This window comes from Nicotiana tomentosiformis, chromosome 8 (assembly GCF_000390325.3).
Source record: "Nicotiana tomentosiformis chromosome 8, ASM39032v3, whole genome shotgun sequence".
NCBI lineage: Eukaryota > Viridiplantae > Streptophyta > Magnoliopsida > Solanales > Solanaceae > Nicotiana > Nicotiana tomentosiformis.
In genome coordinates this window covers 5,089,712-5,104,165 of record NC_090819.1, presented here as the reverse complement: position 1 = coordinate 5,104,165, position 14,454 = coordinate 5,089,712, and the positions used below count along the sequence as shown (strand labels likewise).

The window sequence follows — 14,454 nt, the reverse complement described above, 5'->3', positions numbered from 1 at the left end:
CTCGAATCGTATGTGAATGTGAAATGCTTTGACGAAACTACCTTTTTTTATTTTTATTTTTTATGAATTGTCAATTTAATGTCAACGACAATACAACAAAAGATTAACATAATAACTAAATACTGCCTTTGTATATATCCAAAACTCCCAACAATTCAATGTACCAAAAATCAAACAAAACACAAAAGAGAAAAAAAAAAAAAAAGAGAAAGAAAACCAAACTAAGTAACTACATAATTTAGTATTTTCTCTCTCTTTTTTTTTTGGGGACTATTTTCCACTAAGGAGAAACGACGAATCCACCGAAAACTATAGTCAAAACGATTGACATCAATACAGCTGAAGGAGTAAATGCTTTTACTGCTGAATTCTTGCTGTTGGGCGTTGAACCAGTAGGTGACTGAATATCCGCCGGCGGTGAGTTCCCACCGCCGGTTTCCGGAGCAATACTTCCCGGCGGTGACTTCCCTGGTGATCCCGACGTACTTGTTGCCGGAGGAGAAGAAGTTGGAGATGATGATGATGAGCCACTCGATGAAGGCGATGGAGCTGTTATGGCTCCGGATGGTGAAATAATCGCCGGTGCCGGAGATGTCGCCGGAGTTATTGACGGCGATGGAGAAGGTGATGGACTATTGATTGACGGCGCATGAGATGTTGACGGAGATGTAGCCGGAGAATTCGCCGGAGTTGGAGCATTTCCTGGTGATGAAGTAGGTGTTTGATTTACAGGAGCAGGAACTGGAGATGTTGCCGGAGTTGGAGCATTTCCTGGAGATGAAGTAGGTGTTTGATTTACAGGAGCAGGAACTGGAGAAGTAGCCGGAGATGTCGCCGGAGATGTTGCCGGAGGAGAAGCTACTGGACCATGAGCTGGAGTTGAGGGGGTAGGTGGTGTAGGAGAAGGAGGAGGAGTTCTAATAGCTAAAACAACAATAATTAATTTTTGTGATCCTTTTTCACAATCATTTTTATTTCCGCTAATAAAAAAGAAAGGACCAGAACGATCAAACTTGAATATAGAATTGCCATCTTCCATTTTCTTGATTGGATTATCAGTGTTGCACTTGTCATAATCATCCTTGTTTACTACTAACACTGAGTTTGATCCTTTCTTGTACTTGAACACTACATAAACCAAACACAAAACAACTAATCAACGCATGTTTAAATAAGATGATCACACATTTCAATCAGAACTTTAAGATTACGAGCACATATTTTAGACGAGATGGTCAATCATACAATTTCAAAAATAAATATCAAGATTACGAGCACATATTTTAGACGATATGGTCAATCATACAATTTATTCCGAACTTAAAAAATAGAAACACATCTCTTAAACGGGATGATTATACGAGTCAATCAACAACAACAACAAATCGAGTGAATTCACAAGTAGATTATGAAGATGGTAGTGTATACGAAGACCTTACCTTTTGGAAGAACAAAAAGGCTGTTTCCGAGATCATACAAGTCAATCAGAACATAAAAAAAATTTACGAGCAGATCTTATAAATGAGGTGATCACACAGTTAAGCAGAACTTACGTAAAGTGTCATTGACTGAGAATCTCGTTCGTTCAGCCCAATTGTTGTAATTTTCGGAAGGGTTAGGAACCCAACCATCTCTTCCACCAACGTAGAATTGATAAGCATAAGAAGAGCTGATCAAACAAGCAAAGAAAATAACTGAAAGATGTTTCTGCAAAGCCATGAATTATAATAACAATTTCTTTGACATAAATGTATAAATACAGAAAAGAGAAGATGAGTGATGAGAAAAAGGGAGAAAGAGAAAACTTTACGAAAAGTCTTAAGCTAGAAATTAAATTGCAAAAAGGGGAAATAATTAAATAGAGAAGAAACTGAAATATAATTAAGAAGAATAGTAAGAGGAAATTTTCTAGACTGATAGGTTTAAGAATTAAAATGGAGTAATATATAGTCTATACTAGGAGAGGGGCTAGGGGTTGGGTTGGGTGGGTGGGTGGGTGGGGGTTGTTGTTGCAAAGGTTACCGTTGCAAAGTAAAGAAAAGGCACTTCAATTTAGAACAAAAATGTGTTTGTTAAAACAATAAACTGGAATAATGTGTTTTGGGGGGGGGGGGGGGGGGGGCGCAAAAGTGTGAATGGATTACATATTATACACGTGGAGAAAGGTTAAGGACATAACGGTAAGTGTATTTAATTAATTAAATGGGTTTCGGGTTTGATTATTGACAAAGTAAATAGAAAAAAACTTTACAAAAGTGTGAATGGATTACATATTATACACGTGGAGAAAGGTTAAGGACATAACGGTAAGTGTATTTAATTAATTAAATGGGTTTCGGGTTTGATTATTGACAAAGTAAATAGAAAAAAACTTTACAAAAGTGTGAATGGATTACATATTATACACGTGGAGAAAGGTTAAGGACATAACGGTAAGTGTATTTAATTAATTAAATGGGTTTCGGGTTTGATTATTGACAAAGTAAATAGAAAAAAACTTTAGGTTTGATAGTGATCTGCGAGCCACGTAACACTCGGCCTAGTTTGGATTGATTTAGTGAAGAAAAATGGTCGAGATCGCTGAGAAAAAGTCTAAAAAAAAAAAGTGAACTTTTTGAACAAAATTTCTAAAGTTGTAAAAGAAACTAGAACTATTTTAACGAAATTTTATGAACCTAGTTTAGACGTATTGTCTAATTTTTTAGGAAGGTCTCACACAATGTAGTAACTTTAATCAAATTATCGAAAATTTTAGAAGAACTTGGACTAAAAAAAAGGTAGCTCGCAGAATTCGGGAAAGGGTCATATCCCAAGGGATGTAATATAGACAACCCACTCTAATACTAGTATTAGTGGCTTTTCTCACAGCTCAAACCTACAAACTATAGATCACGAAGATAACTTTAAAGTCAGCTCCAAGATTCTATTCAAGAAGAACCTGAACTATCCTATAAAAATTTCTATGGCCAAGCTTTTAGATGTTCGGAACCTGTAGTATAAATTTTTTCATCTTTTTGGTGTCAAGCGCTAGGTTATATTTGCGAAACTTTTAAAACATAGACAAAAAATAAAAGGGCAAATATATAGACGGCTCCTTAAACTTGGCTCCAGTTTTCATTTTGACACCTTAATTTAACGCTTTTCCTATTGAACACTTTAATTCTATTTTAGTGTATACCATTTAAACATAATGCATGTCCGGCCAAAGGCAGAGGCGGATCTAGGATTTAATTCTTATGGGTTCAATTTTAAATTTTTTAACATTGAACTCATTATATTTTTAAAGTTATGGGTTCAGATTTACTATTTTTACAATTTTAATGAATTTTTACATATAAATTTTTACTCCGCATCGAAAGTTATGGGTTCAGTTGAACCCGTACATAATATACTACATCTGCTTCCCAAAGGAGCGTTATGTCCACACATAATAAGCGCGTGAATGTTATTAATATTTGCTTAGGTGGATATTCCAACAATAAAAATAAAACCCACCCGTTAGACCCACTTTAAAACACCCGATTTTTTCATTTTTTCTCTCAAGAATACCCTAATTCCTCTTTCGTCTTCTTCCCTTGCAAATTCGCCATTTTTTCCTTCTACCGAAACTTAGGTGTCCAAGCTTGAATCTTGATCTGATTTATTCCTCATCTTTTTCGTTTATCAGTTCCATGTCACAAAAATCAACAACTTCTCGCAATGGAATGAAAATTTGCCACTGTGAATTTAATGCGGCACTGACTATATCATGGTCATCTGCAAACCCAGGTCGCTGATTTTATGGTTGTAAATTGGTAAGTCGATCGTATTGTTTTTGTTAGACCCTTGAATTTCTTAATAAAGAAATTTATTTTTAATTTTTTTGGCCGCATTACTTTTTGAATTTTGTAGGGACGAGGTGGCTGCAAATATTTCAGATGGTATGATGATGAAATGCCTGACCAAGCTAAGAAGGTTATACAGGGTCTGTTGAAAAGAGTCGAAAGAACTGAGAAAACAGTTGGACGGTTGAAGTGGTTATTTGTTGTGGTGTTGTTGTTGTTTCTATAGATTTGGCGTTGCTGATGCTGGTGGTTTGAAGAACAATGTAGTATTTTTATGATATGCTGGTGCTAATAGTGTTGTAGTTGCTGCTATTAGTTCAAGAAAAATATAGTATGTTGGAAGTAGGTACTAGGAATTTGGCCTTTTGTTAATGTACATTATCTTGTTATGAATGAAATGGAAATGACCAGTTTTTAATGCAAATTTAAGTTCAGCTACACATCCATAATGTGTTATGAATGAAATGCAAATTCATATTCATGAATTGAAAACATAACTGCCTAAACATTCCATTGCATAATGTAATGGACTAGCATTACATCCAAGCTAAAAAAAATAGAGCATTGTTTTGATCTATAAATTACAAAAAAATAGAACATTGTTTTCCTAAACATATAACTGCCCAAACTAGTAAACTCTAATAGAGCATAACTGCCCAAACAAAAAACTGGTAGTGACATCTTAGATAACATAAATAAAAACTAGTCTGCTTCACAGTGTAGATGCAACTGAACTTGTTTGACATGAAAAACCTTTTTCCTTGCTGCACTCATTTGCTGAAGTTGTGACCTTGTCACTGCATTTCTTCCTTTAAACTTCAATCCGGGGGCTTACATCCAATGTCTATGTTAGTTGCACATGTATCCTTGAATGTCCCAGCTGATATGACTCTCTCAGATGATATACCAGGCTGTAAAATACAATGAATTAGTAAAAAATAGAACAATTCCAGCCCACAAAACTGCATTATAATAAACTATACACCCTTACATTCAGGATAGTAGTTCCAGTCATAGTGTCAGTGAAATCCCAAAACCAGTATGCCTTGGCCTTTTATGTCCAATGGTTGCTGCATTAACTGAGCCTCCTCCTAGTGTAGTTCCTCTTCCTTTTCCCCTACCTAGTCCATGGCCTCTTCCTCTTCCTTTACCAAGCCCAGTTAATTGGTTGTTGCTTTGTCTTTTGATAACACTTGTATCCTCACATATAGAGGATGTATTGCTTTGTTGAGATGGCATTTCCTGAGATGATCTTGGTGGAGGTGGTGACATATTTTGACTTTGTTGAGTAGCACTTCTTGGAACATGTTGACAGAAGTAAAAGAAAAGAATATCAGAATTGCAAAAAAAGAATGTAAAAGACAGAATTACAATTATCAGAACTTACCCCTTTCCTGCATCCAGATTTGTTGTGTCCTGTTTGTTGGGAGTTTGAACAAGTCATCTTTACCCCTTTCTTTGATAGTTTACCATGCTTTTTTCTTGGTTCATCCTTGGCTTTTCTCCTACATCTCTTTGGTCTACCCAAACATCAGCTAGATTTTCCTCAGACACAGATGTGTTATCTGCATCACTTTCTTGGACATTTATATCCTCTGGAACAGTAGATGTTGCCCTAGCCTCTTTATTTAATATATTTTTACTTGGTTCAACAACTTCTGGCCCACATAAAAGGCCACATGGGACAGTCTCATCAAGCAACACAGGCTCATTAACTGCATGCTTAATATATAAATCTAAATGATCAAGATGATTAAGGTGACAAACTATATTATACAGTTGTTCATCATTTTCAATCAAGACAAAGTCATTAGATTTAGGATTAATTAAATAAAAACCCTCTACCTCAGCATAATCCATATCTTCTGTGTAGGACAGAAGCTCAAAAAGAGAAGAGTGGTTCTTGTCTATCATGTGACCATCCTCACCCCTCTTTCCTACATATCTCGGGACAGGATCCTTGACAATATGTCTACCATGGTGAAAATCGACAAGAATATATTCGTTTGCAGACATGTCTAGATCCTCAAAACTTCAGTCACGACCAGCTCCAGTTACGACCAACTCCATTCACCACCACGGTCAAAAGAAGCAAACGATTACCCGTGTATAATGGCCAAATAGTTGACGGACAGTTGAATCTAACTCAAAATCGATGAAGATTCCATCGGGAATCGGTCTCAATGTAGTTTATTAGGGTTTATTAGGCTAAAGAAAGGGGATTTTGGGTGGAAGATCGATTAAGTGAGGTGAGGTATGTGGGTAAGGTAAAAATGGAGTTTTTTATCCGACCTGGATAAATAAGCACATGTCAGACTATTATTGGTATGTTATTTCACGTGGAAAGCGTTTAAAAACACGCGCTTAAGTTTTTACAGCCCGGTCATGCATTGTGTTTAAATGGTATAGTCCAAAGTACAGTTAAAGTGTTCAATAGGAAAAGAGCTAAGTTAAGGTGTCAAAATGTAAATTGGAGCCAAGTTTAAGGGGCCGTACACTTATTTGGCCAAAATAAAACGATAGCCCAAAAAGGGTCATTTGAGTAAATCCACCCCTAAATTTTGGGTTTCCTGTGGCTAGCCCAGTTGGCAGTACTATAAGTGATGGTATAAAAAAGTAAAAATAGCACGAGCTAGCAAATTTTAGGATTAGTAATTAAAAAATGGTGTATTATCACTTTTAGTCCGCGTCAGAAGCTATTTATATCTGGTAGCCGAAAAAGTGTATAAATTTATATAATTTTTGTATATAACATACAAAATGTATAAAAATAAAAAATATACAAATTTTATACATTTTTCAGCTATTATTTTTATAGCGGCTATACAATGTCATTTTTCCGTTGAAAAATAGTCAGCGTTTACGAAGTTATTGAAAAATAGCCACTATTTTGCTAAAATACGAAAAGTTCTAGCATAATATGCTGGATTATGGAGCTCATACGTATAAACTTCCATCATATTATGTTGGAACTCCAGTACACAAAAAGTTTCAGCATAATATGCGGGATTATGGAGCTTCTGCATATAAACTTCTAGCATATTATGATAGAATTCTAGCACATTATAAAATTCTAATATATTATGCTGGAAGCTCATAGGTAAAAAAATCGAACTCCAGCATATTATGGTGGAATATTTCTGGATTTTGAAGTGTGTTTTTGTTCATATTTTGTCTTTACATGAAAAGTGGCTAAATTTTGATTACTTTTGGAACTGTGACTATTTTTAAGTTACCAATTATAAATATGACCATTTTTTATTTTTCCCTATAAAAAGTAGCCAATATTGAAAATGTTTAAGGTTAAAAGTCAAAAGAGTGTTGCACATAAGTCAAGCGAAAGACAATACTTGTTAAAATTGAAGTTTTACCCATGGGGCGCGAGATCAAAAAATTAAAAGTGGCACCGAAGTGTGTTATTTGTGCAAATCACCCAAAAGTAGCTGTCATCCTCAGTGAAGAATGAATACTTAAGTGATCCTTGATGATAAATTTGCATAAATTTTGTTAGGTTAGATGTGGATTTGTATAAGGAAAGACCAAATCAGACAGTTTGGCAATCAGGTTTTCGTATAGCAGGTATTAGAATTCAGTGCAGATAAAGTTAACACTCCTATCTCGTTGTAAGACATCGATTAGAGACGAATTCTAAATTTTAATTTGATAAGTTTAACTTTCAAAATTTTTAGCACTAAAATTACATATTTAAAATTATGAGATAAAAATTAAAGAGTTCAGAATTTAAGGCATATGCAATAAGCCCTCAATCATTAATAACAAACAAGCACGCCAGTGGCCAATACGCAAGTTATTGTCGAATTAATTTCTCACACGATCACTCAACTAATATAAATTTTACAAAAAAAATCAATTCTCATGAACTCAATCTTAAGCTAGAAGTTCACTTTCTCTATTGCTTTTTGTTGAGCCCTCTACTTTTCCCCATTTAGTAAACAATGTCAGCAGCAATAAGCCACAAGCTTGGCTAGCTAGACCACATATCAAGCCCATCCACAAACCCTGCATCAAAAAATAACATTTTAATCAATTAACTATACGTCAATTATATCTAGATTAATCGCTATTTAATATATTAAAATCCAAAAACAATATATTAAAGCCACCGGATGAAGCCAACGTTCAATTGCGTTCAACACATTATTGACCTTTGACACGTAGCATAGGCATAAATGTTAAATAATCACTAAAAGTTTTGACGAATATTAGTTTTTTAACTCCTAATTTTAAAATATAAAATGAATTTAGTATTTAAAAAAGAGTTTAAATCAAAGATCCGTCTATTTGAATACGAGAGAAAACCGAGCATGCTGTGCACTTGAATTACCTGAGCTTGTAGTTTAAACTTGAAAGCAAGGAGACCTGCTATTGGCATGCCAATGACATAGAATGTTGCCAAGTTGATGCACATAGCCAAATGTTGCCACCCACATCCCCTAGCCACTCCTGATCAATTTAATTACACTTTTAGTAAGGTTATTTTGAAGAAGAATTAACACAAATAGTCGCACACCCAACCGCTTAAACTAAAAATAGCCGGTAAATGTATAATATATGATAAGTTATGTATATATGTGTCTAATAATCTGACCTGATAAAATTCCTTGAAAGAAATCGAATACAAAGGATATTAACAGTAGAGGCGTCATGGAGGCAAATTTGTTAATTATCTCCGCGCTATCACTGAAGAGGCCAGCCCAGACATTATGACCAAAAAATAGAGCCAAATCAACTATAAGAGCAAGAATAATAGATAGCTGGAGTGTAACAGCCATAGCATGTTTAGCTTTGTGTGGATTTCCAGCTCCTAATTCATTTGCCACCCTAGTGCTGCAAATATATTTGGATACACATTTGGTATTAGTAACAAACAAGGGATAACTCAAAAATGAGTAGTCAAAGAATTTTTACACTATTATTGACTGCACGAAGTGGTAAAGTAAGGAAATTCGATAAGGGTATTCAAATTTTGAACACTCTTTGTTAGTGAACTATGTAAGGGTGTTCAGAGTCTATTTTTTTTTAATCAATAAGAAGTGATATTTTACCTTATATACACATTATAGTTTTTCGACGAAGGGTGTTCAGTTGACCAACGAGGACAAATATATAAATTACCTTGCAGCTGCACTCAGACCATAAGACATCATGTAGGCAATGGCTTCAGTGTTTACACTGGAAAGTTACAACCCAAAACAATTGGTATCAGCTAGACTAATTAAAATTTAACCTTAAGTAATATAAAATACTATAATGGTTTAAAGCAAAGAAGCTTTAATTACCTCATTGCAATAACAGAAGTAGTTGTTTCTGAGTTTTTCATCAAACCAGCCAATAACACAAGAAGCTCAAAAGCCCAGTACTCCAAACTGTGTACACATCAAATTGGAAAAGATTTACTCCTTATTTACACAACAGTGTCAAAGAATTTCACCCTATCATTATAGTTTTACCATCTGTTAAAGGTGGAAACGACACCAGGTAGCCACTCTAAAGGACTGCTATTTAAGAATTAGCCGGTGCATCCTCAATTTCAGTTTTTCAGTTTAATTTTTCGGGACAAAAATGTCCTAAATTGTCCAGAATTTTAGTTTAAAATTTTAGGACAAAATAACTACTAGCTAATCTCTAAATAACATCTATGAGAATGACTATCTATGCACTTTCCCCGTGTAAGTCACTTACCATGTTACCAATATCCAATCTTACTACAGAAAGTTACCTGTTATTAACTTCTAATTAAATTACCTGATAGTGTAAAAATTCTCTATACTATGAGCGTACAATAGTTAAACTCATTGGGAATTATGTTACGGCTTAAATGACAATATTTTCTTTTACTAGAATAACCAAATTAACAAACATGATACTCACCAGACCATAGCAGCAGAGGGCAAAGCCAACTTCAAGTTTGTAAAGATTTGATGAAATGGCTCGAATGAGAAACCATACTCCCAGATATGGCTGAATTTTTCGGAGAAAAGTACGTATAGACCTAACATAAGAACTGCAATCCAGATTGAAATGGAAGCTGCTAATGATGCTCCCTTGAAACCAAGACATGTCCAATGAACTAAAGTGTAGGCAATGCCAATGTGGATAACTAAAGTTCCAACTGAGCACGCGACAAGAGGTATGATAATCGACTGAGCCTGAAGAAATCTCATAATGTTTTGCAAGAAACCGTATGCAAACAATCCAGGTATAAGAAATTTCAAGAACACCCCTGCTTCTTTTGCTATGTCGGGATCTTGATGAAGTAAAATCAGTATCATATCAGAATACCACCAGATAACGGCAATCACTATTGAAAATAAGAATGATATGATACATGATGTCTGCAGATGTATCCCTAGCATCCTGTACATTTTTGCGCCATATCCTTGGCCGCATAGTGTCTCAAGGGCACCACTTAGACCAACCTAGATTATTGTACATTAACAAGATTAAAACTTGTTTCATTCAAATTTGAAGCATAGGGCAAAATGAAAAAGTTGAATCTCAAACTTGGACTTTCTTTGATCGTCTCTTTTAAACATCACTTGATAAACAAATTAGTGTGCAAAAGATGGACGCAAAGAAAAAATCAAATGCCAAAGAAAACACCATAGACTCATAGGCGAATCCATTATTTGGACTTTATGAGTTCTGATTAGGAATACTACCACATCTCCTCTAATTTACTAAGTTTATTTTTGTACTTAGTGGGGTTTTTAACAGACACACAAGGTTTAAACCAAAACTACTGTATTCAGATGAACTCATAGCAGCAACAACGACGTAACCACATACAATGAAGATAAGAGTGGTCATTTGAACACCCTCGTCGAAAATTATACTACTATATGTAGAAGATTATACTTTCTATATAAAAAAATAGCAGTTTTAAAAAAATGGAGTCTTTCCTCCCACCCAATCTCTTCTTCTTTTTCTAACCCTTCTTTTCTTCATTTATAACAGAGATAGCCCCTTCGCGAACAACCCTCAAAAACCATCTTCGGCAGAAAAGGATCCACGCACCCTCACGCGCTACCGGAAGGAGTTTTCCAGCGGTCCACGCGCCGGTGTGTGACACTGTTTCCGGCTAGAATTTGGGAATATTTCTTCAGAACAACCTCTTCTCCTCGCAAATCTGAGCCTATCCATCCAATTAAAATCAAATTCCGACCACTTTTAAATTTTTCGGTGTGAACAGTGTTTTCCGGCATTTGAGTACTGCAGAACCGGCGTCGTTTTGGGAATATTTCTTCAGAACAACCTCTTCTCCTCGCAAATCCGAGCCTACCCATCCAATTAAAATCAAATTCTGACCACTTTTATATTTTTCGGTGTGAACAGTGTTTTCCGTCATTTGAGTACTGTAGAATCCGACGTCGTTCAGTACCGGAAAATATATTTTTCCTTCCACTGTGATTATTGAGATACTATCCTTTCCTTTAAACTCTCTTAAACAAAAGTTATTTCTTATGGGGGAAAACATAATTTATTTTATTGGTTTCAAATCTTTTGAAATCACCAGATGGACCTCCAACAGTGATACATGGTTCGATTGGGTGGAGAGAAGTCGCAATATGATGAGACGCTCCACGCTAAGCAAAAAGACTATGGAATGGGTCTGTAATGTGCTCAAAGAAGCTTCTAATGACCAGAAGAATGTGGTACGGAGATGAAAGAATAAGGACAAACTAACTGAATATTTTTGTATTAGGAAGTACAATGACCATGGGAGATACATGAGTATATTGTCTTTGAAAAGAGACAATCGTGAGGTCATTATAATCCCTGAACTTGCTTTGAATGGAGGATGAAGAGACGTTGCTTTTAAGATAGAAAGGTTTATTAAATACTCCTCCCAACTCAATTTCACAGGGCCACCCAGACTTTCTGAAGCAAATTACCCTTATGCCAAAGCAGTACAAGAGAGTAAATGGCAATCAAACATCTTTCATGAAGCAGTTGCTAGCACTAATAAATGAGGCATCATGATCCTGGAGTCAAATGGGATGAAGTACAATGGACTTCTGATAAGATGTATCATTGGGTACTTTGGGAAGGAAACAACTTAGAGACCTACACTATCATAAATTCGAAGATGGGGATGTATAACGTGGAAAACAACATTTGGAGTGAACATGTATGAGATGGCTGAGAATCTTTTTATGTTTGAGTTCCCCAACAGAAACATGGCTGAGCAGATTCTCCAAGGAGAATGGAGGTGGAAGAAATTCAAGCTTTATCTCGAATGGTGGAACCCCATCACCGGTTGTCTTTCCAACTCCATATCTGTCAAAAGTACTTGGATCAGAGCCATGGGAGTCCCCCTACATCTGTGGTCACAGAACATTTTCAAAGAAATATAAGACCTTTGTGGTGGGTAGAAATATATGAAAGAAGAGACAGAACTCAAAAATCATCTCAAGTGGGCAAGAATTCAAGTAGCAGGAGATGGCCGGAATATACCAAACGATTCGGATTCGAAATACTACCACATCTCCTCTAATATACTGAGTTCGTTTATTTTTTGTACTTACTTAGTGGAGTTTGTAACACACATACGAAGTCTAAACCAAAATTACTGAATTTAGATGAACTCATACAAGGTCTAAACCACCTTAACAATAACCACCTTAACAATACGAACGAATAGCTCGTTTCAAACCAACTTTCAAAGCATAAGCTCATTTTTTCTGGAGCAAAATTTGGGCGGATTACGATCCAACCATTTATTGATTCAACCCATTTTAACATATATATAGCTAAATGTAATAGCAATGAAACTACAGTAATAGATTTGATTATTTGATATATATATATATATTAAATCTTGAACACCCTTAGCGAAATTTCTGACTTCGTTACTACTGATCACCAGTATCAGTAACAATATAAGTATGAACGTATCATTTAGGAAGAAAGATGCATACCATAAAAGCAAGACCAGAGACCACAGCCCAAGAATTACCAAGATTTGAAGCAGCAAGTTCAAGTTTACCAAGATGTCCAGCAAACATGACAGATACAAGGTTGATGAAGTAGAAACTACTCGTCACAACGATCATTGGTAACGAAAACAATATCTGATTCTTTGCTTCTTCCATGTCAATTACTTTATTCCACCACCTGTTTGTTGCTGCTGCCGCCGCCGCCGCCCGTCCTTCGCCGGATAATGCTGGCGGCAAAAGGGGACTTTTAAGACTACTTGATGAGTTGTTCATTGTCATATCTTTGCTACCTGTGCTTTCACTCTCTCTCACTCTACTTTGATCTCCTGTTACTTCCCTCTTGGGCACGAAATATAAGGAAAAACTTATTATCTACCAACCGCAAACTTATTATCCCTTACATGGCACTGTTTGGATTTCAATATTCAAATTTCTTAATTTTGATCTTGAGTTCGATATAATATGTTGAAATCTTTTTAGAACAGTTTACAAATTTGGAAATTACGTTAAAAAAGTACTATATGTCTCAATAATTAATAATTCAAAAGACACATAAAAATAGTGCATAAAAATTTGATTTGGGTCTCAAAGTTCGAATAGTGCCACGTAAATTGAGACGAAGGGAGTCGAAGGGAGTAGTACGTACTTTTAAAACTTGTAGCGTTATCATAATATTTGTATAACGTGTATTAAAAATAAAATGAGAAGTGTAAATTAAGTAGTTGCCTAACTTAGAATGATATCATTTTCTTTTAAATGAACTAATAAGAATATAATGTCATTGGTTCTTAAACAAGAGGAAACAATTATTTTTGGAAGAATACACTATATAGCATCTTTTAAAAATAATAGTCGGCAAATTATATATTTTTTGTATATTATATTTTATACATAATTAGTGTATATTTTTTATATATATATATTTGACTAGTTGATATAATTATTATTAAATGTATAACTTGCCCACATGTTTTTCTTGTTTGCTTCTTACAACAATAATAACAACTCAATATAATTATACGTGTGAGGTTTGAGGAGGATAATGTGTACGTAGATTTTACCCTTTCCCCGAAGACTTCGGATAAAAAGACTGTTTACGAGAGACTCTGGCACAAAGAGATTGAAAAAGAGGCGATAGAATAATGACAACCACATGCGTCTAACACAGGTCTTGTTTGCTTCTTAGTTTACCAATATTAATGAATTCTCTAATGAGACAAGTTGTCGAGTCGTTAAAGACGTGCATTTACTATGCCAGACTTCTGTTACGTAAAGAAAGAAAGTTAGACGTACGAGAAGGCCAATTCATTGAATATAATTGATGAAATGACAGAAAGGGAAATATGCTAAAGCCACGTGAAGAAATATACACTTTTAAGATTGTATATATTATTGGAAAAAAGTTATCAAGGCAAAAGTTAATTTCTAAAAAGCTTTTAAAGATTTTTCCCAAAAAAATATTTCTAGAAAGCTATCCCAAACACTTTTCGAGTTCGCTACCTAACTTACTAGTAAATGAAATCAGAGAAGAGTCAAGAGTACTTCGTTTTTATTCTTCAATTCTTAAGTAAAAGTACTACAATAACAATAATTCTAATGTAATATCATAAGAGGGTTCTAGGAATTATAATATATACGGAGACCTTATCCTTACTTGTGTGAAGGTAAAA

General features: G+C 35.0%; 2 protein-coding genes across 2 annotated transcripts; both read right to left on the bottom strand.

Moving 5' to 3' along the window:
• Positions 1 to 103: 103 nt before the first annotated feature.
• LOC104114878 (early nodulin-like protein 1) lies at positions 104 to 1,910 on the bottom strand. Its single transcript, XM_009625417.4, has 2 exons — positions 1,554 to 1,910; positions 104 to 1,128 (listed from the first exon to the last, which is right to left on the bottom strand). The coding sequence occupies exons 1-2, from the start codon at positions 1,717 to 1,719 to the stop codon at positions 281 to 283; spliced, it is 1,014 nt and encodes a 337-aa protein (XP_009623712.1). The 5' UTR covers positions 1,720 to 1,910; the 3' UTR covers positions 104 to 280.
• Positions 1,911 to 7,549: 5,639 nt separating this feature from the next.
• LOC104114877 (protein DETOXIFICATION 18-like) lies at positions 7,550 to 13,206 on the bottom strand. The gene is made up of 7 exons (XM_009625416.4): positions 12,767 to 13,206; positions 9,717 to 10,264; positions 9,125 to 9,211; positions 8,961 to 9,017; positions 8,434 to 8,672; positions 8,170 to 8,288; positions 7,550 to 7,844 (listed from the first exon to the last, which is right to left on the bottom strand). The coding sequence occupies exons 1-7, from the start codon at positions 13,061 to 13,063 to the stop codon at positions 7,713 to 7,715; spliced, it is 1,479 nt and encodes a 492-aa protein (XP_009623711.1). The 5' UTR covers positions 13,064 to 13,206; the 3' UTR covers positions 7,550 to 7,712.
• Between the last annotated feature and the right edge of the window lie 1,248 nt (positions 13,207 to 14,454).

What these genes read in the sequence shown, in the direction of transcription:
- LOC104114878 (XM_009625417.4), bottom strand. Translation starts at nt 1,719, where the DNA reads ATGGCTTTGCAGAAACATCTTTCAGTTATTTTCTTTGCTTGTTTGATC. An exon ending in CTCAGTCAATGACACTTTAC is followed by an intron (nt 1,129 to 1,553) that starts GTAAGTTCTGCT and finishes TGGTTTATGTAG; the next exon opens with TGTTCAAGTACAAGAAAGGA.
- LOC104114877 (XM_009625416.4), bottom strand. Translation starts at nt 13,063, where the DNA reads ATGACAATGAACAACTCATCAAGTAGTCTTAAAAGTCCCCTTTTGCCG. An exon ending in CCCTCTGCTGCTATGGTCTG is followed by an intron (nt 9,212 to 9,716) that starts GTGAGTATCATG and finishes ATGTGTACACAG; the next exon opens with TTTGGAGTACTGGGCTTTTG. An exon ending in CTTTCAAGGAATTTTATCAG is followed by an intron (nt 8,289 to 8,433) that starts GTCAGATTATTA and finishes TAAATTGATCAG; the next exon opens with GAGTGGCTAGGGGATGTGGG.